This window comes from Candoia aspera, chromosome 2 (assembly GCF_035149785.1).
Source record: "Candoia aspera isolate rCanAsp1 chromosome 2, rCanAsp1.hap2, whole genome shotgun sequence".
Taxonomy (NCBI): Eukaryota; Metazoa; Chordata; class Lepidosauria; order Squamata; family Boidae; genus Candoia; species Candoia aspera.
The window spans coordinates 263524822-263550643 of NC_086154.1; the positions used below are offsets into that span (position 1 = coordinate 263524822).

Here is a 25822-nt window from a genome sequence, read left to right on the forward strand (position 1 = left end):
TGGAGCGGCAGAATGCTGTATTGGGTGAGGTGCTAGACTAGGACCAGTAGGACTGAGGTTCAAGGCTACCCTCAGTCAAGGAAGGAGAAGGAGTTTCCCCTATATGCTGCCTTGACCGCTGGAAAGAAATCAAACAAATAAAGGGCCACTTGGTGTAGCGCTTGAGATTCTGGCGTAGAAACCAGAAGATGGTAAGTTCTAGCTCTCCCTTAGGCATGAAAGCCGGCTGGGTTACGTTGGGCCAGTCAGCTCAGATCAGACCAGCCCACCTCACAGGGTGGTTGTTGTGGGGAAAATAGGCAGCAGTATTAGGTATGTCTGCTACCTTGAGTTGGCCAAAATGTATAAAAGGCAGGATAAAAATATAATAATAATAACAACAACAACAACAACAACAACAATAAAGCAAAGAACAATGAAAATCTGGCTAAGTTCCTTTTCCTCCTGTCTTTTGCAGTGCTCAAAGTCCTACTCGAGCCAGTTCCTGGACATCTTTCATGCTCACCACATGGCTGTTGATGCCATCAGCTGGAACCCCTTCCACAGCAAGGTCTTCATTTCCTGCAGCTCAGACTGGACGGTGAAGATCTGGGATCACACCATCAAGTAGGTCCCTCCAGCCAAAGCCTGCCCCCTTGCAGGTGGACTGTGCCCTGCCCCAGCAGAGGGCGGTTGCAGCTCAGGCTCACGTGGGCCTGCATCCTCCGTGGGTGTGGGCCAGCCCCTGTCCCCCTACAGGAGCGGTGGGCGCTTGGTACCCAAAGCTACCAAGCAAAGGGCTCAAGAGCAATATTCACAGGACCCAGAAAAGTGCCTTCTTGAATCTTCCCCTTGGAAGCTGAACTGCCCCAGCTGTGCCCAGATGGGAGGTGGTCTGGGGCAGGGTTCTCAAAGGCCTCAAACTGGCCCTGCTTGAAGACCCTTTTTCTTGTTCTCCTTTTAGGAGAGTTCTCAGTGGTGCTTCTGGGAAACCCCTTTGCCTTCTGCTCAGTCGAACCTGCCTGCTTTGATTTCTGGGTTTCTGCTTTCCCTGTGCTCTCTATAACCAGCTTTCCCTGGGTGCCTGACCTGGTTTTCCGCCAGGTGGTGTGTATTTGGATCTCCTCTGGTCCTGCAAAAGCTCTCCCCCGGGGCATGAGGTGACCCTGCAGCAACACCTGACCTGCCGGATCTTCTGTTTGCAGGACTCCCATGTTTATCTATGACCTGAATTCTGCTGTTGGCGATGTGGCCTGGGCACCTTATTCCTCCACTGTCTTTGCTGCTGTAACCACTGATGGGAAGGTAAGAGGTGGCAATGGCTTGCGACAGATCCCTGGGTCCCAGCATATGAAGCAGGTAGGAGAGATCTAAGGGATGCAAGGGAAAATGGGGACTATCCAAGAGTGCTCCAAGACCGTCGTATTCCCAGGGCTGTGGCAGATAGTTTCAGTATTTCCAATAGAAAGGTCAAATGCCAAAGGTTGTTTTTCAACCCCCATATCCGGAGGAGTCTGGTAGCACCTTTTCCGGCCAACGTAATAAAATTTGTCCTGATTTTTTGCAACTCTAAGCTGACATGGCTCTCCTGTGTTTTCAACCCAGAACAGCACTTTGCCCGGAGCAGTGCATACCCCTTGTCTGCTTCTCTGGACTTCCAGTTGAGACTGGCCCATTGACCACCAGGAGGGGAAGATGCCATCCTGTTGTTTGAGGGTTTCCTGGGGGGTGGGGTGGGGAAGAAACAGTGACAGGAAGGAGTGAGTGGAGGGGATGCTCTCTGCTCAGGAAGCCCACCTGCCCCACTTCTCTAAGAGCCCCCGGACTGCAGAATGTCTCTTGCAGAATGGAGGCATTGAAGCTGCAATGGACAAGGTGATGTTTCCTTTCAGCGCAGTGGCCAATGGGGGAGATTTTGCAGGCTCCTTTCCCCCAGTTCTTCTCCCCCCAAGGGGGCAAATAAACCCCTGCTGACTGATCCACTAATGCTTATCAGTTGCGGGCAGAGGAGCAAGAGAGCCATACATTTCGACTGATTAGACAGGGCGTGGCAGAGGATGCTCTTCTGGGGTCTATATTTCTGTATTATGTCCAGACAGGTAGAATCTATTTCAGCCTAATGCGGCAAAAGGATGCGTTGCGAGAGGTTCTCATCTTAATCATCTGGAAGCAATAGTTGGTACAAAATGCGGCAGCCAAGCTGTTAATGGGCGAAGGACGGTAGGCAGGTGGTCTGTCACTGTTCTGGTTGGTGCACTGGCTGCCAGTGCAAAGTGGTGGTCTGGCACTATAAAGCTCTCCATGGCTTGGCTTCAGGATACCTTGGGGCAGTCTCCAGCAGATGGAAGCTGCCTGCCTGGGGTCCCCTCCTTAGCAGAATGTAGGGGAACAGAGGCCCAAAGGCAGGGGTTCCCTGTCATGGCCCCCATACTCTGGAGCACCGCCAGAGGCCTGCCTCATGCCTGTCTATTAGCCTTTCATAAGTTGGTCCAGACTGTTTGGTTCAAGCAGGCATTTGGGGGTTAGGTGTTTGTGCTTAACTGAGTGGGTGACTGTCTACGTTAACTGTGGGGGTTGTTGCGAGAACAATAGCCCTTGGGAACACAGAGGAGGCAGCAAGAGAGTTAAGGGAGGAAACAGGGCCATTGCAGAAGAGATTCTGGACTCCAGGTGAGACAAGAAGTATGAGAAAGAGAATCAGAATAACTCTGTCACAATTACGCCAGAGGTGAGTTGAGCTGGGGAATTATCCTGGCAGGCTCTCAGGGTCCTGTTACGTTACCCTACTAGCAATAAAGATCATTCCAGAAATCCATGTAGTTCTGATTTCCTGAGTTTGCCAGCCTCACGGGGTGCGATAGTTTTGGTATTGTTTTTTCCTTCATATAAACCAGCAGGAATCTGATTGAGCTGGCGGTATAAAAATACCCGAAACCAACGTGTCAGTCCATCAGTGACTTAAAAGTAAGGCTGTAGGTTCAAGAATCAAAAGATTCTCCAACTCTCTCTGAGTAGTTTGTTTATCATTAGGAAAATTTCAGTATTGCCTTGACTTTGTCTTCAGGAAGTATGTATGTTTGTCCCACAAAGAAGACTCTCACTGCTGAGAGGCGGTTGGAGATCAAGAGAATGGGGGGAGGATTGGAGGCCTCGCAGTGTTGCCCTCGCTCCATGGCTTATACTTGGGACACAAAATCAAAGCTTTCCTTAAATGCCTTAACCTGGTGCCTCCTCAGGGAGTTGGGCTACAACTCCCATGTGGGGCATGTGTGATGAGAGTTTGGTGCCCTGTATCTAGATGGAGACCCAAGCTTTGAAAGAAACAGTAAGAAAAATGTGGGTGCCAATTTGCTGTAAAAGTGTTTCTAAAGCTTTGTTCTGCCTTCCTTTCCCCACTGATTTGGAAACAGGCCCATTTTCCATTTATGGGCTGGGGTGCCTGCAGGATGTAGTCAAAAAAGGCCAGATGGCGGCCACAACAGTGTGTTCAAAGCTCCACCTGATGCACATAAAAAGCAGGCAGAGCTTCGATCTCGCCGTTGGGGCCACCTTCTTGACCTTTTGACCACACCCTGTGGACATCCCTGAATGACCCTGTACATCAATCTGGCCATTTCCTGGGAGAGACCCTAACTCTAAATAGATTACCCCTTGGATGTTCCCTGAGGAAGAGTTTTGTTGGTCTGCTTAAATCTTGACTACAGATCCCCTTTTTCCAGCTCAAGTGCCTTTTCACTTTTTGTAAGTGAAAACTGGAGGAATTTTGCATGTTGCTGCGGTTTGTTGGTAGACAGTCCCCTCACCCCTCCTACCCCGTCTCATCTGTCTTTGAAAATAAGGGAGAATGGAAGGATTGGGGGGAAATTGTAGCCATGAAATAAACTCAGAATGGGAGCTGCTGGGAGTTTCTAAAGGTAGATTCAGTGCAATTTGGACAGGCCCTTACAATCCAAATTTGGGGAGGGTTAGGAAAAAAGAGGCTAAGGGGAAGACAGTGTGATGCCCACCCGCCTTTGCACATGTCAAGCTTCTTACGGCACGTTATAGTTTTAAAGATTCTTTTAATTAAAAAAAAGATGAACTGGATGTGGGCCTGCTGCAGTCCAAAACCCCATCTTTCAGCACTTTAATTTTTTATGAAAATGTCTGTGGGGCTTTTGTAGGCCCAGAGATGTTGGTGGGGGGTGGGGGTGGATGGGCGGGTCTTCAGCCAAGTATGTTCTTTAAAAATGTGCCCACCAGCCCTGGAAAAAAGGCCACCATAAGCTGAGGTAATAGACAGCACCCTGGGGGTACGGTGGGGACAGGGGGGAGCCATCTCCCCACTTTACCTTCTGGGAAATGGGTGTTTTTTGATTTGTCAGACCCACCTTAGCTGCCCACATGCTCACAGACCCCAAAGCTGCCCCTGCTGAGACAGGAGGAGGGAATCAGGCCTTTAGCTCTTTGCTGATGGGGGGACAGCCCCCGCCCCAGGTTCTTCGGGGGCAAATGCAACAGAGATAAATTATTTGGATTTTTCACCGGTGGCAGCAGCTGCCTGACCTTGGCTGATACCCCCAGAGCTAAATAGGGCTGCGTCTAGCTTGTACATGGTTAGGGGCCTACAAAAAATTCCAGGACTGAAGGATGAGAAGTTTTTAACACCCTGGAAGAAGGCAGTGGCAAACTACTTCTATAGGTTGCTGAGATCACCCCACGGATATAGACCAGGAGTTGACCCCAACTTGAGGAAAATTGGGGTGTAATGCTTGGGTGGCTTGCCAGCAAAGGTGGCCCTTTTCACAGAGGCCAACGGGATGGGGAGGTTCTGCCCAGGCTCTGACCTCTTCCCAAAGCCGGTTGCTTTAGGCCGGCCTTCCCCGGTCTAGTGCCAGGACTCCCACTCCGAGGATGCTCGGTTTCTGGGCCATGCTGGCTGGAAATGTCAGTCTCTGTCAAAGGCACTAGGTGGAGGTGGGCTGGTTTTAGCCGTCCCTTAAACAAGGAAGCAGAAATTGCTCCCAGTCCTTGCATCTCAGAGACCTCCTGCTTTAGCAGCCTGGCTCAGCTCTTGCAGATAATTCAGTACCGCCATCTAATGAAGTGGGGGTGCCTTAATTCCCCAAAGAGATCCACTTTAATGGGTTTGATAAAGCAGCATAAGACACAGAGCGCTCTGGTATTCAGAAGCATTTGGCCAATTTGCCACAAGAGGTACTTGCTCTTCTCCTCAACTGCCCCGCTCCCAATACGCGGATCAGGGAAGCCATGGTCTCTCTGCAGCAGCAGCACCATCATCCAGAAGGGGGCTGCAGGACTGGCTGTAATCGCTTTGCTGTCCATTGGGCTTTTGTACGAAGCAGACAGGATTATATAAAAGCATCTTTTTGTCACTCCAGTCTGAGGAGAAGGGAACTGTTCATGTGAGACTGGGGGAGCTTCCATTTCCAGACACAGTGTATCTGGCAGCTGGGACTCACAGCAGGCACAGCCATTTCCTTCACTCCTAACACACAGCTTCCTGAAAACATCTGCCTCAGGATGGGAACAGAATGCTGGACCAGATCCTGTTGAGCCTAACCTACCTCAGGACCTCTTGACCCTTTCAGGACAGAGGTCAGTTAAGCTCAGCCTTAACACACAACCTTTTCCCTCCAGCTGATCCCATCCAGATGTTGAAAAAAAGGTCAACCAAAAGTTCAAGAGCTAAAGCAGGCTCCACTGTAAGGTAAGACCACAGCTGCTGGCATTTTATAGCATGGAGTGAAAGTGAAGAAGGGATGGCATGGAAGAGGAACATACTGGGGTGGGGACAAACAATATTTTACAATTATTGTAAAAACATCAATGGCCCTGGAGTTGAGCTGAACTTCTAGCAACCTCATGGGGACGTCTTTGCAGCTTTCTTGGCAAGAGCAAAGAAGAGGGTCACCGCTGTTTTTCAACTTCCTAATCTAGCTTCTGGTGACTTTATGGACCCATCCGTGTAGCTTTCCTGGCAACAGTATGGACATGGTTCACCACTGCCTTCTTCCCAGTCTAGCCTAGAGCCTCTTGGGATTTCCTAGTGTTTCCCATCCAAGTGTAAATCGGTCTGGTCTTGCATGGCTTCTGAGTCCAGACAAGGTTGGCCAAAGAAGATGGAACCTATTCGCGGAAGTTTGGGCTATCAGTGTGGCTACTTGATTGGATGGGTATCTGCAGCAGGCCCTGAACAGCATTCTGGAAACTCTGAAAGAACGTATCCTTTGTGCTCCCTACCCCTGCCTCCACCTCAGTAGATCTTGCTAGCATAACCCCTCTTCTCTCCTTATCTAATTTTTTTTTCCTGTTTGTCTGGAACTTCCTTCAGCTTTGCTCAGAAATCCTGTCTGAGAAGCTGTTCTACTTTGTATTTATTCTGGAAAGGATGAGATTGATTTTAAACAATGTAGGAAAATGTCCCTGAATGCAACACCTTAATGCAATGATGAATTGGCAATAAATCTTCATGCAGAAACTTTTCTGCACTGGCGCAATCATGTTCCGTGCACCAAATGTTCCAGACAGAAGCCCTTTCAAGTAGCGAGGAGCTGAACAGTATCATGCTAAGCCAGCATTATAGAAGCTCTTCTGGGTGGTAAAGCAGTAAAAGAAATTTAGCTGTAAATGGCAGACGCTATCTCTCAGCTAGGTGGGGAAAAGGTTGATTTGAGCTGCTGTTTCTGCCCTCATTTCCTACAGAAGTGACACAGTAAAGCTTGAGGTCAGGAGGTGGGGGAACTCGGTGGAAAGAAGACCCCTCCATGGGCTGCAGAAGCATAGCCCAAGTTCCCCAGTGTGGTAGCCATTATGCTAATGTAGATTTGTGATTGCAGATGAGGCAGATCCTTCAGCATCATGAAAGCTGCAGAAAGCTGCCATGAACCATACTGCTGGCAAATCAATGCAGCTGTCTAGAAATGGTGCATCTGCCTTAAGTAGACCCAGGCGACCGAAAAGTTGTGTCACTCACTTGGTAGCCTTCTCTTCCTCAGGCAGTGTTCAGTTATTGGCAGCCAGATGGCTCCAGGCAGGAAGGAGATTGTATCTGTATCTTGCCTGGATGAAGGCTATTAACTCCAATTCCTGCAATTGGCTGATCCTGTTTCTTTATGGTCAATCAGCAGATTGTCCCTTTCTTACGATGGTTGGTTTAGCCATCCATAGATTGCAAGAAAAAGCAAGTCTAGTCTGTATTAAAATCCAGGAACTAATATTTTAAGCTATGCTGTTCTACAAGAATATGTTTGTACATAAAATATAAGGATGTTAAGAAGAGGAGAGAGATGATACAAGGATGTGAGGACATGACCCGTGAAGACAGGCCAAAAGAGCAAGGGAGACAAATTGCTGCTGTATGTTCAGATAAATAAAAGGAAGATGGCCAAGAACTATCTTCTGTGGCCACAGAAGCTGGGACTGAGAATAATGGGGTTAAGTCACAGCTATCTAGATTTCATTTAAATTCAAAATTCCTGACAATAAGGTCTATAGAACAGTGGAACAATCTACCTACAGAGTTTGCAGGTGGTTTTAACAAATCTTTAGTTGGTTTCTCAGACATTTCTCTGCCAAATATCTCTATCTCTATCTCTATCTCTATCTCTATCTCTATCTCTATCTCTATCTCTATCTCTATCTCTATCTCTATCTCTATCTCTATCTCTATCTCTCTATCTCTATCTCTATCACTATCTCTATCTCTATCTCTATCTCTATCTATGCATGCATGCTTATGCTGTAAACAAGCAAATGCCTTTTTGGGAGGAGATGGGCGGTGATAAAAAATTAACAAAGTAAAACAAACAAACAAATAAAAGAGAGGCATCTACACAGCTTGCTTTGGTGTGTGTTGAGGTGGATCCTTTGGGGTGGTATTGGATCTGGCCTGTCCCTGCTGTGATGAATGAGCACTGAGCAAATGCCAGCCTGCCATGAGTTTGTCACTTGGCTCTGCTCCTTCTCAGATGGATATTCCTGGGCCTTCAATCCCTCATCACAAAATGCAGCAACCTTTAGAGAAGTGAAAGACGGTACAGCTGAGTAGTGACCTTCTAGACATTTATCAGCACGTCCCGGCAGTCAATAAAAGGAGGTTTGCCCTTTTCTACTCCATAACAACTCAACTGCAATTCTTTGTGCACCCTTTCGCATCAGAATAGGTTTTCCGGGGCAGTTTGTATCAGGGCTGCCTCCACCAGCAACCAGGGTTTTCTGCTTTTGCACTTTCTCCAGCTGCCAAATCTGGATAATCATCCAAGCAAGGTGACCACAACTGGTTTAAGATTGGGAAAGGAGTACGGCAGGGCTGTATACTCTCACCCTACCTATTCAACTTGTATGCAGAACACATCATGCGACAAGCTGGGCTTGAGGAATCCAAGGCTGGAGTTAAAATCTCTGGAAGAAACATTAACAATCTCAGATATGCAGATGATACCACTTTGATGGCTGAAAGCAAAGAGGAACTGAGGAGCCTTATGATGAAGGTGAAAGAAGGAAGTGCAAAAGCTGGCTTGCAGCTAAACCTCAAAAAAACCAAGATTATGGCAACCAGCTTGATTGATAACTGGCAGATAGAGGGAGAAAATGTAGAAGCAGTGAAAGACTTTGTATTTCTAGGTGCGAAGATTACTGCAGATGCTGACTGCAGTCAGGAAATCAGAAGACGCTTCATCCTTGGGAGAAGAGCAATGACCAATCTCGATAAAATAGTTAAGAGCAGAGACATCACACTGACAACAAAGGCCCGCATATTAAAGCAATGGTGTTCCCCATAGTAACATATGGCTGCAAGAGCTGGACCATAAGGAAGGCTGAGTGAAGGAAGATCGATGCTTTTGAACTGTGGTGTTGGAGGAAAATCCTGAGAGTGCCTTGGACTGCAAGAAGATCCAACCAGTCCATCCTCCAGGAAATAAAGCCAGACTGCTCACTTGAGGGAATGATATTAAAGGCCAAACTGAAATACTTTGGCCACATCATGAGAAGGCAGGACACCCTGGAGAAGGTGCTGATGCTGGGGAGAGTGGAGGGCAAAAGGAAGAGGGGCCGACCAAGGGCAAGATGGACGGATGATATTCTAGAGGTGACGGACTCGTCCCTGGGGGAGCTGGGGGTGGTGACAACCGACGGGAAGCTCTGGCGTGGGCTGGTCCATGAAGTCACGAAGAGTCGGAAGCGACTGAACGAATAAACAACAACAGAGCAAGAGAGCAGCCCGGCTGGGACATGGATTTTCTTTTGAAGCTTGGAAACAGTTCCAGTGCAGCCTGAGTGGAAGCTGCATGGTGCAGCTTTGGATAAGTCATCTGCAACCTTCCATGTCATACAAAATGGGGGGGGGGAGTTGATCTACCTTTCCCCCCTTCCAGCAAAATGTGTTTCTGGATAGCAGCCATGTCCAAATGTCTGAAGATGCCATGCTCTGTATTATTCCACATCTGAGGCTGGATTCCCCTCCTCCACAAGGAGATGGCGTGGAGAAAAAAATCACTTGGGGGACTGTAATCAAATCCTCTTCTTGAGTAATTGATGGGCCAGTTTGAGTTTCCAACCTCCCTCTAAAAGTGTCATCCAGGGCTTTTATGAAGATGAACTTTGGAAGAAGTCAAGCAATGAAGTGGACAAGAAGGAATGTGGGTAGACATCTTCCTGCATTTTTGTTTTGTTTTGCTTTTGGTGAAAAGGACCTGTCAGAGGCTGCTAGTTTAAGCAGAGGACTGGAGCGGTGGGGTTAATGAGTAACCGGTTCCTCTGCAGCTGGACTTAACAATCAAAAATTGACCTAGATGCCTTTGGGAAAGGTGGCTGTTATTCCTGTATTCCTTGCAAGTTGGTCATCTGGCAGTCTGCACGTGGGAGTCTGTGATATGCTCCTGTCTTATTCTCTAGTGGTGGTAGAGTTCTGATATGATAGATGAGCATGTATATTTTTGGCCTTCTGGTTTTTGAAACTTCCTGCAAGTAGAAACCTTGCAGATTCTATCACCTTCCTCTACAAATGTGAAAGACATACGTAGCAAATCCAGCTGCCCAGAGGGAAAACCCTCCTCCACTTCTTCTGCAGGAAACCGTAGGCTGTGTTTTCTAGGCAATGAGACTCTTCCAGAGACTTCCTTCAGGAACGGCCCTGGTTTTCCCCCATGTCCCTTGATGCTCCTCTTGTTTTGTTCCCAAGTCACAAACAACCGTATCTTGCTGTTTCCTGTAACACCAAGCACCCAGTCCTTCTCTCAAGCCCTCATAGCATTTCCCCCTTGTTTGGAAGAAGCTTGTTCAGATCCATTTGCTTGCCATGAGTCAATCCCCATGTCCAGATGATGGCAGGGAGTGCATGGCCCTTAGTGGGAAGAACTTGCTATTGGTTATTCATTGACCAATAGCAGCCCTGAAATGTTGGCTCACTTACTGTTATTACTGTTATTACTGTAATTATGAGTGCTTTGAAGTATACTCTTATGGTGAGCACTCAAGTTGGGTAACAACATGGAAGAAGAAAAACAGAGTACAGACGGTTAAAAATACGAACTAAAAATAGTAGTAAAGAATTACAGTAGTACAATCATCAAGCAGTAGAAAGCCTGGCGAAAGAAATGCATCCTTACAAATACGTTTAAACTCTGAGAAAGAGAAACGCATCTTCCAGAAAGGATTATGACGGAAGAGGTGGACCCTTAGATAGTCAGACAGTACATCTGGGTAGCAAGGAGCATCAAGACTGGATATTGCAGAAATGACATTTCTTTAGCCGAGACAGAGTTCTGCTGGGGATCTTGATTGTGGAAAGGCACTTCCTCCTCAGTCTGTAATGTTAGTGAACTTTGCTACAGATGAGACTTGGGGTAAGTTACATCAAATGTTCAAAAAAGGGTATTACGAGAGTGTTCTTTGGGGCAGGGAAGAAAGACGTGAGTGATTCTTAATGTGCCACAAGGATTTATGGCTGGTTTTCTGGATGCTTTGCGCTTTCCAAGATTTCTCCTTGTTCCAACTAGTTGTTTCCTAGTTCAGTTTTACAGTAATTCCATCTTATTTGTTCTCTGGCCTCTCCGTGGTGCTAAACAGGAGGCAGCTTCAAAAGCTGCTCTCAGGAGTGAGTAACAAATTCCAGAGCCCTTCACAAAGGTGACTGACTTCCTCCCAGCACCAGACATCTATATTTATAGCGCTGTATATTCCTTGCCTCCTGCCAGTACTGCAAAGTATCATATGGCATCTGCAAGGTGAAGTATTTTTGGGCTCTTTCATATGCTCTTGCTGTCTGGGAGGGGACCTTTTCGTGGCCAAGGATGGCACTAACGTTATTTGACAGGACTGAGAATCATAATCTGGGGGCAGATCCATCGCACAGCTAGGTGTGGCTTGTTTTTGGGGGGGTGGGATTTGCTTTGGTTTTTAACCTATGGAATGCCTACTTTAAGGCTGATGCTACAGCTTTCAGGTCTGAGGGTTGAACAGTAGTGCCTCCACCTCCATAACTTTGTCTAAATACAGATATTTTAATAAGTGAAACAGGAACGTAATCCTTGATATGAGCTCTTTGTTGACCTTTCTTCTTACTTCTTCATGTAATCACCAGCATTTGCTAGCTACCTCTGCCAATGATAGACAAACTTAATAACTCCACATTTTGTCTCTTCAGCCAGATCCTGACTGTCCTTTCCACCTCTTCATTTGGTCAAACAAATGCCCATAAAGGTATTCCTTCAATTTTGGGAAAAGATAGAAGTTGCATGGCGCCAAATATGGACTGTATGGCAGATGGTGGGATCCTGCTTTACAATTGCCTCTTGGGTGGCTTGTGAGGTGTGAGGCCTAGTGTTGCAGCAAAATTTCCTTCTTGTGCTTTCAAACTCTCTTCAATCATTGTTTCAATGTTTTGAGTGTTGCAGTGAGGTGCTCTGAGTTGATAGTAGTGCCAGGTTCAATGAAATCTACGTGAATTACAGCATCTATATCCCCCCCCCCAAAAAACTGTAGCCATAATCTTTTCCTGATGAAGCCTGGGTTTTGATTTTTTTTCAATGCAGGTGCAGCTTTGTGATGATATTTCATATTGACGCTTTGTGCTTTGTTTTTGGGTCACAACGATAAGCCCATGTCTCATCAGCTGTCACAATGCTGCAAAGAAATTCCTCACCTTCGTTCTCATAGTGTGACAATTGCTGGCAAATTTCAACTCTTGAAGCTTTTGTCTATGCTGTCAGCATGTGAGGAACCCTTCTTAGAGAACCCTTCCCATATTGAAGAACATCAGTAATGAGATTGACATGTTCCCGTGAAATGCCAAGCTTGAGAGCAATTTCCCTTTGAGTGATCTGCCAATTGTCCTTAATCAGTTAGTCAACCTTTCCCATGTGAAACTTGTTAGTGTTTGTCAGCCCCGCTAGGTAGGCTAGACCAGGAAATCAACTCCCCAGGAAGGCTAAGGCTACCTTTTTTGAGACTGGCTATAATAACAGAGTCTTGCAAGTCTGATTGTGCTGTGCCTCCTCCCCCTTCTTATACTGCAGTGAATTAGTGAGGTGTCTGAGCTGCTTCCAGATGTTATCTGGATGTTCTGGATTTAAAAAATGTTTTAGCCCCTTTCGCCTAGGCAATGGAACCTGCATATCTCCATTCAAGTCATCTTCCCTACTCTCCATACCAGCACAGTTTGTCCACTTTATTCTTGATCATGCAAATCAGCTCTTCCCAGTTCATCATCTTTTCATTTTTGGGCCCAGCAGCAGTATTCATGCCAATGCAGTCATCCTCTATGGGCAACCTGCACTCAGTGGTGAATTTCATTTGGAGGGACTCCTTTGGCAATCAAACATTCAGTCATGGTGCGTTGGTTAAAGAGCAGCAATGAGTACCTCCTGCAGGCTTCTATTTCAGGAACGATACAGCAACCCAACCTTTCCTCACAGCAGCTTCCCACCAACTGAAGTGAAAGAACAGATGGTCAAGAACGCATCCGAGCTCCTCGTACATCAATACCGCCATCTCTTGGTGACTTATAACACTGGAGGCATTACCTTTCACTCAACTCTGTGGACTCCTCGGTGCTCTCTGAGCTTGGTTATTTGCAGACATTTCGTTACCCAGCTAAGTAACATCATCAGCACTAGTGAGTGTGGGGTTTGCTCCCTGTTTATATACAGAAGTTTGCCCTGCCAGAGCTGATGGGGGTGTGGTTTTCTCCTGGTAGTCACTTTATTAGGTTTTTGTATTCTGCTTGATTGTTTCTCTGGTGTTAATCCCTGCTTATCGGGGTGTTGGTTGCTGGAGAGGATGTGTTCTGGTCTTTTGGTTTCCTTCTTAGCTTTTTTGTCTCTTTGGAATGGTGTGTAAATTGGTTTCTTTCTTTGTCTCTTGATGGCTGACTTGTCAGAGTGCCAAGCTTCCAGGAATTCCCTAGCGTTTCTGGATTTGGCTTGGTCCAGGATGCTGACAGTTTCCCAGCTGCAACTGTGGTTAAGGCTGTCCATGTGTTGTGAGATTAAGGAGTTCTCATCGTGTCTTCTGACTGCCAGTGGGTGTTTGTGGATGCGCTCTGCTGGCCTTCTGCCTGCCTGTCCTACACAGTGGCTGTTGCAGTCCTCACACTGTGTGTTGTAGATGACGCCTGTTTTTCCTTCTTGGGCTCCTGGGTCTTTTGGTTTGCTTAAGGTGTTTTGGAGGGCTTTAGCTGGTTTGTGTGCTACGGTGATGCCGTGGGGTTGTAGTTCAACTCTATTTCCACCTAAAAGGGCAGGGCATTGTGCCATCAATTTTCAGCAGTCATGGTCAGAAGAGCTCTAAAGGCACAAAAAGCGGTCCACCCCTGCATGGGCAAATTAAACGGGTAAGGCGTTCTTCACGGCTGGAGGACTGTTTGAATACATTGGATGTCTTTCAGTAGACCTGGCTAAGATCACTAACAAAAGTCCTGGGTGACAATCTCGGCTTCCAGCACTGCATTTTTATTATTTTATAGTCTGAGGAATAGCACAGGACCTTCCAGTATAGTAAATTGTCAGCAGGGCTGGATGGTATTAGCTTCTATTGAAAGTGTTTGCTCTAACCAGGGGTGCCGTTACAGTGCCCCAGGCCCCTTGCAAGAAGGTCATGTGCCAGAAGAGCGATGGCCGAAGCCGCAATGCTGTTCCAGGGTGCTTCATTCCTCCATTCTGCAGGTCCTCAGTGGAGATGCCACGGAATGTGTTGAATGGGGCTTCCAAGGTCTTGCTCCAAGAGAGCACAATGCATCAGGCTCAGAGAGGAAAATGAATAGAAACCATGACATGTTGCTGAGCTTGGAGGGTGGATGAAGTTTCTCTGGAGAGGGAGCACAATTTCAGCAGGTTGCTGTTGTAAAAACACGATGTCAAGAACCCAGAGCCACGGGCCCTTGGCTTCCATGACATCCCAGGTGATGCCAGTGAGCTGCTTTTTTTCCTACCTTTGAACTGCCAGAATCCCACCAGATGGGCAGTTCCCACAAGATCCCCCATCAGATCTTGCAGAATCTGGGTCCATTGGCAGGTTTGTCTGGAGCTTCTCATCTAAGGAGGGGAGAAGGTCCCTTGCAGGACTCAGCAGTCTGGGCCAGGAGATGCCCCCCGGGCAGTGGAGGGCTCCCCTGCTCTGAATCCCCCCTCACCTTTCTTGGCTGTATCAATTCCATTATTGTTGCCAGGTTACCAACTCTTTGCTTGGCTCCTATTGTCTTTGTTTCTGACTCATCCGTAATTCTTGTGATGATCAGAGGAGATCTGATGACATATTGCCCTTCTGCGCTCTTCTTTAGAAAACGACATAATTTCCAAGCCTGCTTGGGCTGCCCTGTTCCCAGGCCCGCCTGCAAGTAATTAACATTCAGCACACATTTCTTTCTCTCTCACACGCACAATAGATCATCTGGAATTATTGAACTGAATATGCATTCTTTCCTCATTATGGAAAAAAAAATGCTGCAACATCATGTCAAGATGGTAAATAACATCACCAGTGTTTAAAGATTTGGTGACCTTGTATTCTGTGCCTCCTGACTAAATTAATTATTTGCTTTTCTTTAAATTTTCAAAGTTACTATTTGGCCCATAGTGACGGAACTTTGAAATAAAATAAAGCATGTTTTTCAAGTGCAAATGCATATTTGAACTTTTTATCATTGACAGGAAACTTGGTCCCATGAAGGTTCACAGCAAAGGTGCCCTTGAGTTGATTTCAATACCTGATTATTCAGGGACACAGTTGTGCAGTTTTCTCAGCAACAGTACAAAAATGGTTTGCTACTGGCTGCCTTCTGGGATGTTTTTCTTCCCCAGCTCTGGAATTTCCTGCTGGTTTTCTATCCAAGTCCTGACCAGATCTGGCCCAGCTGAAATATATTTAAGATCAGCCTGGCTCAGCTAGGTAACTCTGTCCAGTAATGCAGAGGTATCAGTAATTCGGTCTGTGGAATGAGGTTTTTATTAATTTGATCCTATGTTGTTGTCTTCAACGTCCATTAAAAAATGTTTTTTCAGACTGGAAAGCCAGAGAGATGCATTGCTTAAGGCCTTGGACTGAGAACAGGGAGACCTCCCCCCCCCCGATCCATCTTTACCCCAGAAAGCTCCCTGGATGACTTTGGGCCAGTCCCTTTCGCTCTCGGCCAACCCACCGCACAAGGTGGTTGTGGGGGGGGGGATGGGAGGAGGGGGCCCTACGTACATTGCCTTCAGCTCCTGAAAAAAAGGTGGGAATAAATAGAACAAGTAATGCTAGTGCACAAAGTTGTTTTATACTAAAAATGAGGGATGAGAAATGAGACCATTACAGAAAAAGGCGTTTCGCTGAGTTCTGTTACACAACTAAAGAATCCCGCTACATCTTTCTGAAAATGTAAAGCAGGTATTGTCCCTCCGGTGGGAGGAGATGGGCGGTCACAAATTTGATAGATAGATAGATAATAGATAAAATGGTTACAAACGGAGGTTGAATATATTTTGGGAAATGATTTAACCACATGCATGAAGAATAAAATCCATCCTGGGTACATGCTTTGAAGCAAAAACGGGGGAAGTGTTCCAAAACAGGTCGCAAGGACGGGGTGCTTCCATGCTGTTTAAGGCAGCAATGCCTCGCTCTCCCTTGCCCACCGCTGTGAGGTCAAGCCATGCCCCCTCCACCCCCCACCAGCCCCACGAGCAGCTGAGCAGGCTTTGGTTCTGTTTCCAGCCGGGGGTTTTGCTGAAGCGCTCTGGACACATGTTCTGCCGGCTGAACGCTCTCAGCTGTGTCTCGCAGTGTCGTGCCTGAACGCTTTCAAGCATCGTTTGCGTTAGCTCCTTGGATGCCGTTTTACAGCACGGGCAGCAGGCATGCCTTGAATTCTGGCTGTTGTGGAAAGCCTGGGGTGACGGAGCCAGGGAAAGCTGGAGGTGGAACTAAGAGCCATCCAGAGATAACGGGCTGGAAGGAGCTGCTTTGCCCCTTCCAAGAGGCACGGTTCCTGATCCCCTGCAGTGATGCTAGAGCACTCGGCTCGTAGATGTTCTAAAATGAGACCCAACATGGCACATAAACAGGATCAAACTTTCTCTCTCTTCCTCCCTTCCATGTTTGTACAGGTAGTCCTTGCTTAACGACCACAACTGGGACCAGAATTGTGGTTGCTAAGCAAATGCAACCCGATTTTACATTTTTTGTGGCAGTTGTTAAGCGAATCACTGCGGGGGTTAAGCGAATCATGCGGTTCACCATTGATTTTGCTTGCCAGAAGCTGGCCGGGAAGGTAAAAAATGGTGATCACATGACCACAGGACGCTGCGACGGTCATAAATGTGAACCGATTGCCAAGCACCCAAATCATAGTCATGTGACCAGGGATGCTCAACGGTTGTAAGTGTGAGGACCGGTCATAAGTCAGTTTTTCCAGCACCGTTGTAAGTCCGAACCATCGCTAAATGAATGGTTGTTAAGCAAGTACTACCTGTACTCATGGAACTCCATTCCTCAACATTTACCTGTTTGATCCACCTTTCCCCACAATTATGCCACTGCCACTAAGCCTAATACTGTAGCATATCGCTGAAATAAACGGGCTGTGCATCCTTTCCTCCCAAAGCATGAAAAGAGCCTTGGTCGGCATTCAGCATTCAGGCATTTCTAGAAAAGTCACAGCCAGCCCAAGAGGCTGGCAATATTCTTCGACCAGCATTCCCAGCAACTGCTTGTAAACATCCTGCCTGTGATTAGGGGATCAGCCAGTGGATTAACAGCTGTTGATAGTCTGATCCTCACTCAAACTCGCTGAATTTGTGGACATGCTGTACCTGATGGCAACCAGTAGTGATGTGCTAAGATTGATCTGGGCGGTCCTCCCTCAGAGATCCCACGCTACCACTCCCAGATGTGTTTGATGGTGGTCTCCTGCAAATGGGAAGGCTTATTCTGCTGCTGTGGTGGTGGGAACATCTCAAGGCCTCACCTGCATGCGCAGATCCTGGTGGGACAGTTGCTGCCCTGTATCTGCATGCTGCCCCAGAGAATGCCCCAGGGTAGGATTTGAGGCACAGTGAGTCCTGAAAGCAGTGTTTCTCAACCTTGGCAGCTTGAAGATGGGTGGACTTCAACTCCCAGAATTCCACAGTCAGCAAGGCTGACTGGGGAATTCTGGGAGTTGAAGTCCACCCATCTTCAAGCTGCCAAGGTTGAGAAACACTGCCTGAAACAGTTGAGATGTAACTTCCATTGGCTCTTGGTTTACAGGCAGGGAAGGGTTCTTAATCTGGCAGGGAAAAGTCTAGCAACTGAACGTTGATTAGCTGCCAGCTCCTAGGCTCAGCTGTTGGCCCAAAAGGCAAGAAATGATGGGCGGATCCTTTGTTGCATGTAAATGTGCCCCATTTTTCATAATGTCACCCCCAGAATGATCAGAAATAATCTGAACAGCTCAGCACAATATCAAGTGGGCTGTAAGTTGGAATCACGATGTACCGGCAAGCCGGTTGTCTGGAACTAATTCATGCTATAACAAAGCTGTCAAGCAGAGGGGAAGGGAGAGCTCCCATCAAGTGATTTAGATAAACGCTCAGAGAGAGAGAGCCTTGCAAGACATCCTTTTGGGGCCTGGAAGATCAGCCTGGCCTAATACATAGTTCACTTTCAGAGCACCGATAATGACTTTTTTGTATTGTATTTCACAGGTTTCTCTGTCTCCTGCAAGAAGCAGTGTGGCAGACCATCCTTTTCCATGGTCTACCTTATAAAAAACAAATAAAAGCTTTTTTTCCTTTCAGAGTTCAGGGAAACCACCTCTTCTGGCTAAGAGGTCCAGTGACTTGAATATCTTTGACCTGTACAATTTTAAGGGACTCCATCGCTAGTTTTGGTTTGTGGGGAGCTGTCCTCTTTTTAAAAAGAACAGAGAGCACATCTCAAACTAATGGCATACATGGGCAGCTTTGGAACAGTGGCCTGCAAACAAGCCAAGCCCTACTTGGACCGCTTTAGAGATGTGCTGGATGGGGAGAAAGTCTGCACTGGAACTCAGTGAACTTTACACAGACCCCAAGCTCAGTTGCCATTCAAAGATTGCACGTTGCTGAATGTTGTAATGCATGTCGCCAGTTTAAAATACGTACACAAATACTATAAATCTTAGTATCCAAGAAAAAAGTTGATGATGAAGATATAAGTGCAGAGAGAATGTTGCAAGATGGTCAGCCTGCAGACACTGGTGGTGTCCCTAGAGAAGTGTTAAAATACGGATGTGGTTTGCTTATGAAGTTGCTGTACAGCTCGCTTAACGTAGGAAGGCCGTGTCTGGGCCTGAGAAGTAGAAGACTGTCAGACCAAGGAAGACAGCCAGTTTGGTCTGGTGCAGTGGTTCCCAGCCTTGGCCACTTGGAGGTGTGTGGACTTCAGTTCCCAGAATTCCCCAGCCAGCATGGCTGGGAGTTGAAGGCCACCCATCTCCGAGTGGCCAAGGCTGGGAACCACTGGCCTAGTGACCAAGGTGCTGGACTAGAAGTGAGGAAAGCTGAGTTCATGGGGGCCACTGGGTGACTTTGGGCCAACCCCTCCCTCTTAACTCTGGGAAGAAGGCCAAGGCGAAGCACTTCCAAAAGTGCTGCCGAGGAAACTGCAGGGACTGGTCCACGTAGTGGCCAGAAGTCAAGACTGACCTGAAGATCCGGGCGTGTGTGCACATACACATACCAGATCAAGAGAAGACGGCAAAAGTAAATAAAAAGCGTGCAAGGGTATCTGTTTCTTAAGTGGGCCGGGGGAGGTGTTTTGGGCGGAAACCCAACCGATAGGGTTCAAAAAGAGACCTTTTGTGCACTGTGGCTTTATGTCGGTCCCAGGGAGAGCGCAGACCAAACTTTGCTCTCTCAGATCCCTGAGAAATGTATCGGCGTGAGAAAGGAAGCGGATTCTACACACGCTGATTTAGAGAAAGTATACGATAGCGAAATGTACGAATACCAAGTCCAGGGTCAGCTGCTGAATGTGGTCAGAGCTGTTATTTAATGGAAGTAAAAGCAGGTGTGAGAATAAATGAAACGCGTAGCAAATCAAAGATTCAGCAGGGAATAAGACAGGGCCGGGCAATCTCCCCTCCCTCGCTTAATGGATAAGTGGATAAGGACGGCCGAGATGCAGGGGTTGGGGCCGTGCAGTCCCGTGCGTGGATAATGCCGTGTTGTCGGCTGAGAACCCAAATGATGTGCAATGGATTTTAAGCAGGCCGCATGTCGCAAGAAGGAATATGGATCTGAAAATGAGTGGATCAAAGGTCGGGGTAGTTGTGTTTGTGAAGGAAAATGGAGCGAACAATTGCAAGCTGCACATCAGTGATGAAAAATTAGGAGATGAATTTGCATACCTTGCTAGAAGGTTTATCAAAGATGAGGCAATGGGTGGAGAAATGCTAAGGTATGCAAATGCTATTAGAAAGGCAGTGGATAATAGCTGCGAGGAATGAAAGAAGCAAAGGTGCCCGAATATAATAGTGAGCTTCTACCCGCATTGTTATATGGAAATAAGGGCCGGGGATGTCAGGAGGAACATAACAGCCATCTGCGTGCAGTGGGAAGGGGGTGCCGAAGGCGTGGGTGGGGTGGAACGAGGAAAGGTCAAGAGCGAATGGGTGCCAAAGGAATGTGGCTCGAATAGCAAAGGGGTTGGTGAATGAAGATCAAATCGTGCACATGTTGAGAAGAAGGGGAAGACCCAGAAGGTGGTTGGGTGGAGATCCTGGAAAAGAGAGAGGTCGAAGTAATGCACGGAGCAGGGCTGGGGCAGAGCAAATGTAAGGTTGCTTTGTCAGGACAGGAAGGCAGGAGGAAGGATAGCGAGTGGCGTTTTACCTCTGTTTCCTTTTCCTTTTCTTATCTCCAGCTTTTTCCTTTGCTTTCCCATTTCTTTCTCCTTTTGGGCACTTTGCATAAGGTGACTTTCCCAAGAGGGAATACAGCGATGGGTGTGCATGGATGTGCGTAAGGTGGGAGTGATTTATGAATGAACCAGAGTGGAGCCAGCTCCACGTCCAGGAAGCCCCCTTGGCCTTCTTTATACTGGAAAGCAGTTGAATGTGGGGTGCAGGGACGTTCGGACTGCTTTTGTGTCTCACAGGGTGCTCCTGAGAGAAAGGATGGGCCGGGGCTGTGTGAGGCTGAACAGGCTCAGCTACCGGAGGTAGGAACTGGGTTGCGTATTAATAAAGAGGAAAGCAAGACAAAGGGGGAACATTTGTGGCTTTGCTGAATAAATCCTAATTGTTCCAGCACTGATACTGCCCTGAACGTTTGAACTCTGGGGATTTTACCAAACTGGGAAGCCTGCCTGTTCCTGTCCCTCGCTGGCAACTTTCTCTGTCATAAAGGAAAGAAAAAAGAAAACCTTTGCTAAGGCACGAGAACAAAAGCGTGAGCTTGATTGTCCTCCAGGGCATGTAGTATGTCCCATTTTAGTGTGGACTTAGTTTTGTCAGGAGCAAGTGGGCTATAAATACGACCAACAAATCAAAACTCAAATCTGACAAGCCAAATTTGACAGATTGGCAGAATAAATGGAACGAAACTGCAGTTGGCGCATTTGCCCTTCTTGCGCTGAGTTTTTCAGAGCCTTTTCTGGGTGTTTTGAGGGCTTTAGGGCAAAACTTCAGACGCCTGTTTTGCCCCTTCAAACCCACCAAATCACCCCAAACGGGGAAAGAGCAAAGCATTTCAGCCCCCGCTGCTCTGGGGATGCCGCGATATCACTGCTGGCTATGCCTCCTGAAGCCCCAGGCAGGGCACAGGGCAGTGGCATTTCCAGGGGCAATAAAAAAGTAAAGATGGCGGTTGCAAATGAGAGGTCCAAGCCCCACCCTCTTTTAATGTGCATTGCAGCATTTTGAGCATCCGGTTGAGACAGTCATCTTTATTTTTTGGCTCCATTCTCCCCAGAGATGTCCCGGCCCAGAGAATAAGTGGGACGCCAGGTGGAAAGAACGTGCACACTCCTGCATTCAGACCAAGGATCATTTTTAACAGTTCTGATTTTATTTATTTTATTTTATTTACTTTCTATCCCGCCTCTATTATTTTTCATAAATAGCTCAAGGAGGCAAACGTGCCTAATGCTCCTTCCTCCTCCTCTTTTCCCCACAACAGCAACCCTGTGAGGTGGGTTGGGCTGAGAGAGAGGGACCGGCCCAGGGTCACCCAGCCGGCTCTCGTGCCTGAGGTGGGACTAGAACTATCAGTCTCCTGGTTTCTGGCCTGTTGCCTTAACCACCAGGCCAAACTGGCTCTCTCAAACTGATTTTGGTAGAGAGAACTTTAGGGATGGGTGGGAGAGCGAGCTTTCATGATATGTCTTAGGAAAGCCTTTGCATCCATTAATAGCGTTTAATACAAATCTGCTGGAGAGTGCTGTCGAGGGTGAGTGGAGCAACATCTGAATACCTTTAATCCTGTGCCAGATTCCTTTTTTCAGCCTCCCTCCTGGCCCGTGAAACCTGTTAGCATAACAAGCTCTCCCTCCTCTTTGCCACCCCCCATGAATTACTTTTAACAGCACCCTTGATTGTACCATCAAGGCCCAGAATAGCAGCACCCAGGCAGTGTGTGCGCTGCTGCGCATTGCCTGAATCCTGCCCTTAGCGCCACTCACTCACCCTCAGGTCAATTAAGAGTCTGCAGCACTTCATCAGGATGCTTTCAGGTTTCTCTGCCCACCCCCCGGCCTTAATTAAGGATGTGCTCTCTGCTGCAACAGCACCGCATCCTTGTTTGGGTACAGAGAAAGGAGAGGCCTGACAGTGGCAGGAAGATTCTGTTTAGCTGTGGAAGCAGATACGTGCCTGGGGAAGAAGGGCAGCAGGTGGCTGCTATGAAACGGAGTTGCCATGAGGGGAGTGGGCTAACCCTGGTGAGAGACCCCCACATGTTTTGGCTAGAGGGGAAAGAATAGCTGCGGCCACCCAGATGTTCCTGAACATCAGTCCCAGCCAGCACTGGCCGTGGCAAGCTTGAGCAAGGAATGAGCTACAACTTAGCAATCACAGGGTGCCTCTTCTGGACTGGCAAGCTAGCAGGTGGTCGGTCAACTGTTCACTGGCCCGCTCTTCAGCGTTTTCCTCCTGCATCGCCCAAGGGTTGCAGTTTTCTGTGGTGGTCTTTCCTAGTTTTTAAAGGTTTTGAAGGGAACATTCCATAATATTTTAATAGTGGGGAAGCTCCTGCCAATGACTGTCCTTTGGTCCACAGATTTCAATGGGATGGTTGGAAGACAGTATGGCGGTGCCACAAAATAATAATGGGACCCACAGGGCTCCGGCAGTGGTTCTTAACTGGTGAGAGAGGTACCACTGGTGGTTGCAGATGTAGTCTAGGTAGGTCCAGGTGACCGTCTCATCTCCTCAGAATTGCTCTTGATTTAATTTGCATGATGCAAATTCTATAATTCCCTTCATTTACATGTGTTGTCATGATATTTCTGACATTGTAGCTTGAACCAGACGTACGTATATGCAATGGAAGTTCTGTTTCCGTGGGAAGGCATTGTGATTATCCTAACCAACCAACCATTCTTATTCTAGGAAAATATACTATTCTCTGCAGTTCAATACTTGAGGGGATCCCTGGGTGGCTAGTAATTTTGCGTTGATTGTACCAGGAATCCTCCTGACGATTTATTTCATTTATTTATTTTATTCTGTTTTGGCGGCGCCTGATTCCAAGCTGACTCTGGGCAACCACACACACACACACACACACACGTATGTGTGTATCTCCAGGATACTAATACAATAAAGGAAATAAAAATACAGTAAAGGAAATCAGCAAGATGGAAAATCCAGACGACTTACACCAAAACACGCGCACTGTATGTGAAGCACATCTAACAAGGGGTCCCATCCACCCTGCCCCAAGGCCTGGGCGAGAGAGGGTCTCAGGCTTTCTTCAGGGGCCTTGATTCCAGCCCGCGAGGCTTTTCGGAGATTCTGGGAGGGTGGGCGTGCCCTGGAAGTCCTTTTGGAATGCTTCTGCTCAACTTCTTGGAGCAGCTTCCCTTGTCTCGATCAAGCCAAACCAAGTGGCAGTCCGATACTGGGCTGGACTTTGGTCCTCTTGGCAGCCTGGCCTCCACACAAGACCTTTTCTGGTTCTGGTAAACGTTATGCCTTTCGCGTTCCAATTTCGCAAAGATTCCTAAGTAATGTAGTTTGTTGAGATGCGGAGATTTCTAGGCCTGGATGAGCCTAAATCTCACCCTACCACACACTCTGATTGTCAGAACCCCTTGGGAAGAGGGGAATCCCTGACAAAGCTGACTCTGAATTTTTCATGTTGCCAAGAATACTCATTCCATGGCTTCATGTAGTACTAAAGCATTTTAAGAAGGTGAGTCAAGCAGAGCAGAGGAAGTGTGTATGTTAGGGACTGTGATTAAAGATCAATCAGCTGGCAGCCCAGTTTACAATACAGAGAACAGGACAGGTCCTGTCCCGTATTACCATCTTGATCCTATCCAGACAGATGTGCTCGACAGTAGAAATGAGCTGGGGAAACTGTATTAATCCCTTTAACAGCATACTGTAGGTTTTGGGGGGAGGAGGGGGCATCTACTAGAGACTCTTCAGTGGGAATGTGGTGTGTGTGTGTGTGTGAGTGAGAGAGAGAGAGAGAGAGAGAGAGAGAATGAGCTCTTTCCAGCTCTCTTCCCCCCAGTCTCCTGTGGCTTTATCCCTTCTTACCTGCGTCCTTGTTTTCTCACCAGACCTACATCTTTGACTTAAGTGTCAACAAATATGAACCTATTTGCCACCAGCCAGTGGTAGCCAAGAAGCGAAACAAAATCACCCATGTCCAGTTCAATGCCGTCTACCCCATCATCATCGTTGGTGATGACCGTGGCCATATCACCTGCCTGAAACTCTCTCCCAATCTCCGCAAGATGCCCAAGGTAAGTGACTTTGGAAAATCCAGACAACTTACACCAAAACATACGCAATGTATGTGAAGTGGGTAAGTGGGTTGCACCTGGGACAGTTTCCTGATTGTCCTTGCTGAGGTTAGCTATTTGTGAGTGGTGTAAAATAGTGCACAGTGCACTTCTGATGCTGGCCTGCACAGCTGCTTATTTGCACCTTGACCTTATTAAATTGATTGATCTTATTTTGGCCCACCAGCGTGAGGACTTTAAACACAACCAAACTGGCCATGGAATTCTGGGATAACCATCAGATGTCAGCAGAGAGATACCAAATGCTCTCTTTCCTATCATCTAGTGGTTGTCTGCATTTTTACCCTCTGGATACAGGATTGTATGCCTCTTTTCGCCTCACTCTTTTCTTTTCTTTTTTGAGATTCTGAAACTGCAATTAACCAGAGAAAATTAGTAGTTAAACTTCCATATAGGAAACATACTTAAGAGAAATTCACCAGTACTGTGCTGCTTTGGACAAGCAGCAAATAGGGGCCAAAGGTGGAAGAAGAAGACTTCTTATTAAAGACACCATGGCCCAGACAGCAGAGGTCCCAGCTGAAGAAATTAGCATTACAATGTTGTTTTAAGTGGAAGAGGGGTGGGCGGGGCACAAATCAGCTCTGAAAACAAGGTAGGATTACACAAAGCACTGGAATGCAAAACAACAGACATGATATATATCCTTAGAATATTATTGGCCTTATTTCTTTCCTTCCAGAGATTGAAAAGCAGTTTGCAATAAATAATGCATGTTAACATAAATGAGGCATTGGTTCTGTAAACAACAACCTGGAAACATTTGCTTTTCTAGCTTAGTAGGTGTTCTTAACATTCTTCTCTTGGAACAACAGCTGTTCTGCATTTCTGGAGATGCCTAGCTCTCAGGGTTCCAGTTGATTTATCAATGGTTTGGTTTGGTTTGATTTGATTTGATTTGATTTGATTTGCGGCCCATCTCAAACCAGTGACTGTGGGCAGCGCTGCTCCAACAGGCCTTTCCATATAAAGTTTCAGAACCACATTTGAAAGCAATAAATTGTGCTTTATTCTATCATTCATACAATCAAACCTTGCTCTTCCAACTTCTTTCCAAATTGGCCAGATAAGTGCCTCAAGAAATCCCGGATGTGGCATTACATGAAAGGGGTGGTTGATTTGGGGCGGAAGGGCAGGAACCCATGTTTAATACAAGAGGAAGCGACCCTAGAGTTGTGGCACTCTTGGGGATGAGGAAGGTGGTCTGCAGAGTCTGCGGCCCATCTCCTCTCCCCCAGCCACCATACGCTGAGGCCCGTCTCTTGGCGTCTACACACTGTGGCAAATGAAGGACAGCATGGCTATGGATTATTGCGTCCTGTAGCTTTCCCTCTCCTGCCTGCCGGTTTTAATAGTTCCTAGGCTT

General features: G+C 47.2%; 1 protein-coding gene across 1 annotated transcript in view; it reads left to right on the forward strand.

The window, feature by feature from the left end:
• Positions 1-25822, forward strand: part of DNAI1 (dynein axonemal intermediate chain 1) — a 162753-nt gene that overhangs the window by 100257 nt on the left and 36674 nt on the right. Inside the window, exons 18-20 of the mRNA XM_063293190.1 lie at positions 458-606; positions 1185-1284; positions 24211-24396. Coding sequence (XP_063149260.1) covers positions 458-606; positions 1185-1284; positions 24211-24396 — 435 coding nt within the window. The remainder of the gene's footprint in view (positions 1-457; positions 607-1184; positions 1285-24210; positions 24397-25822) is intronic.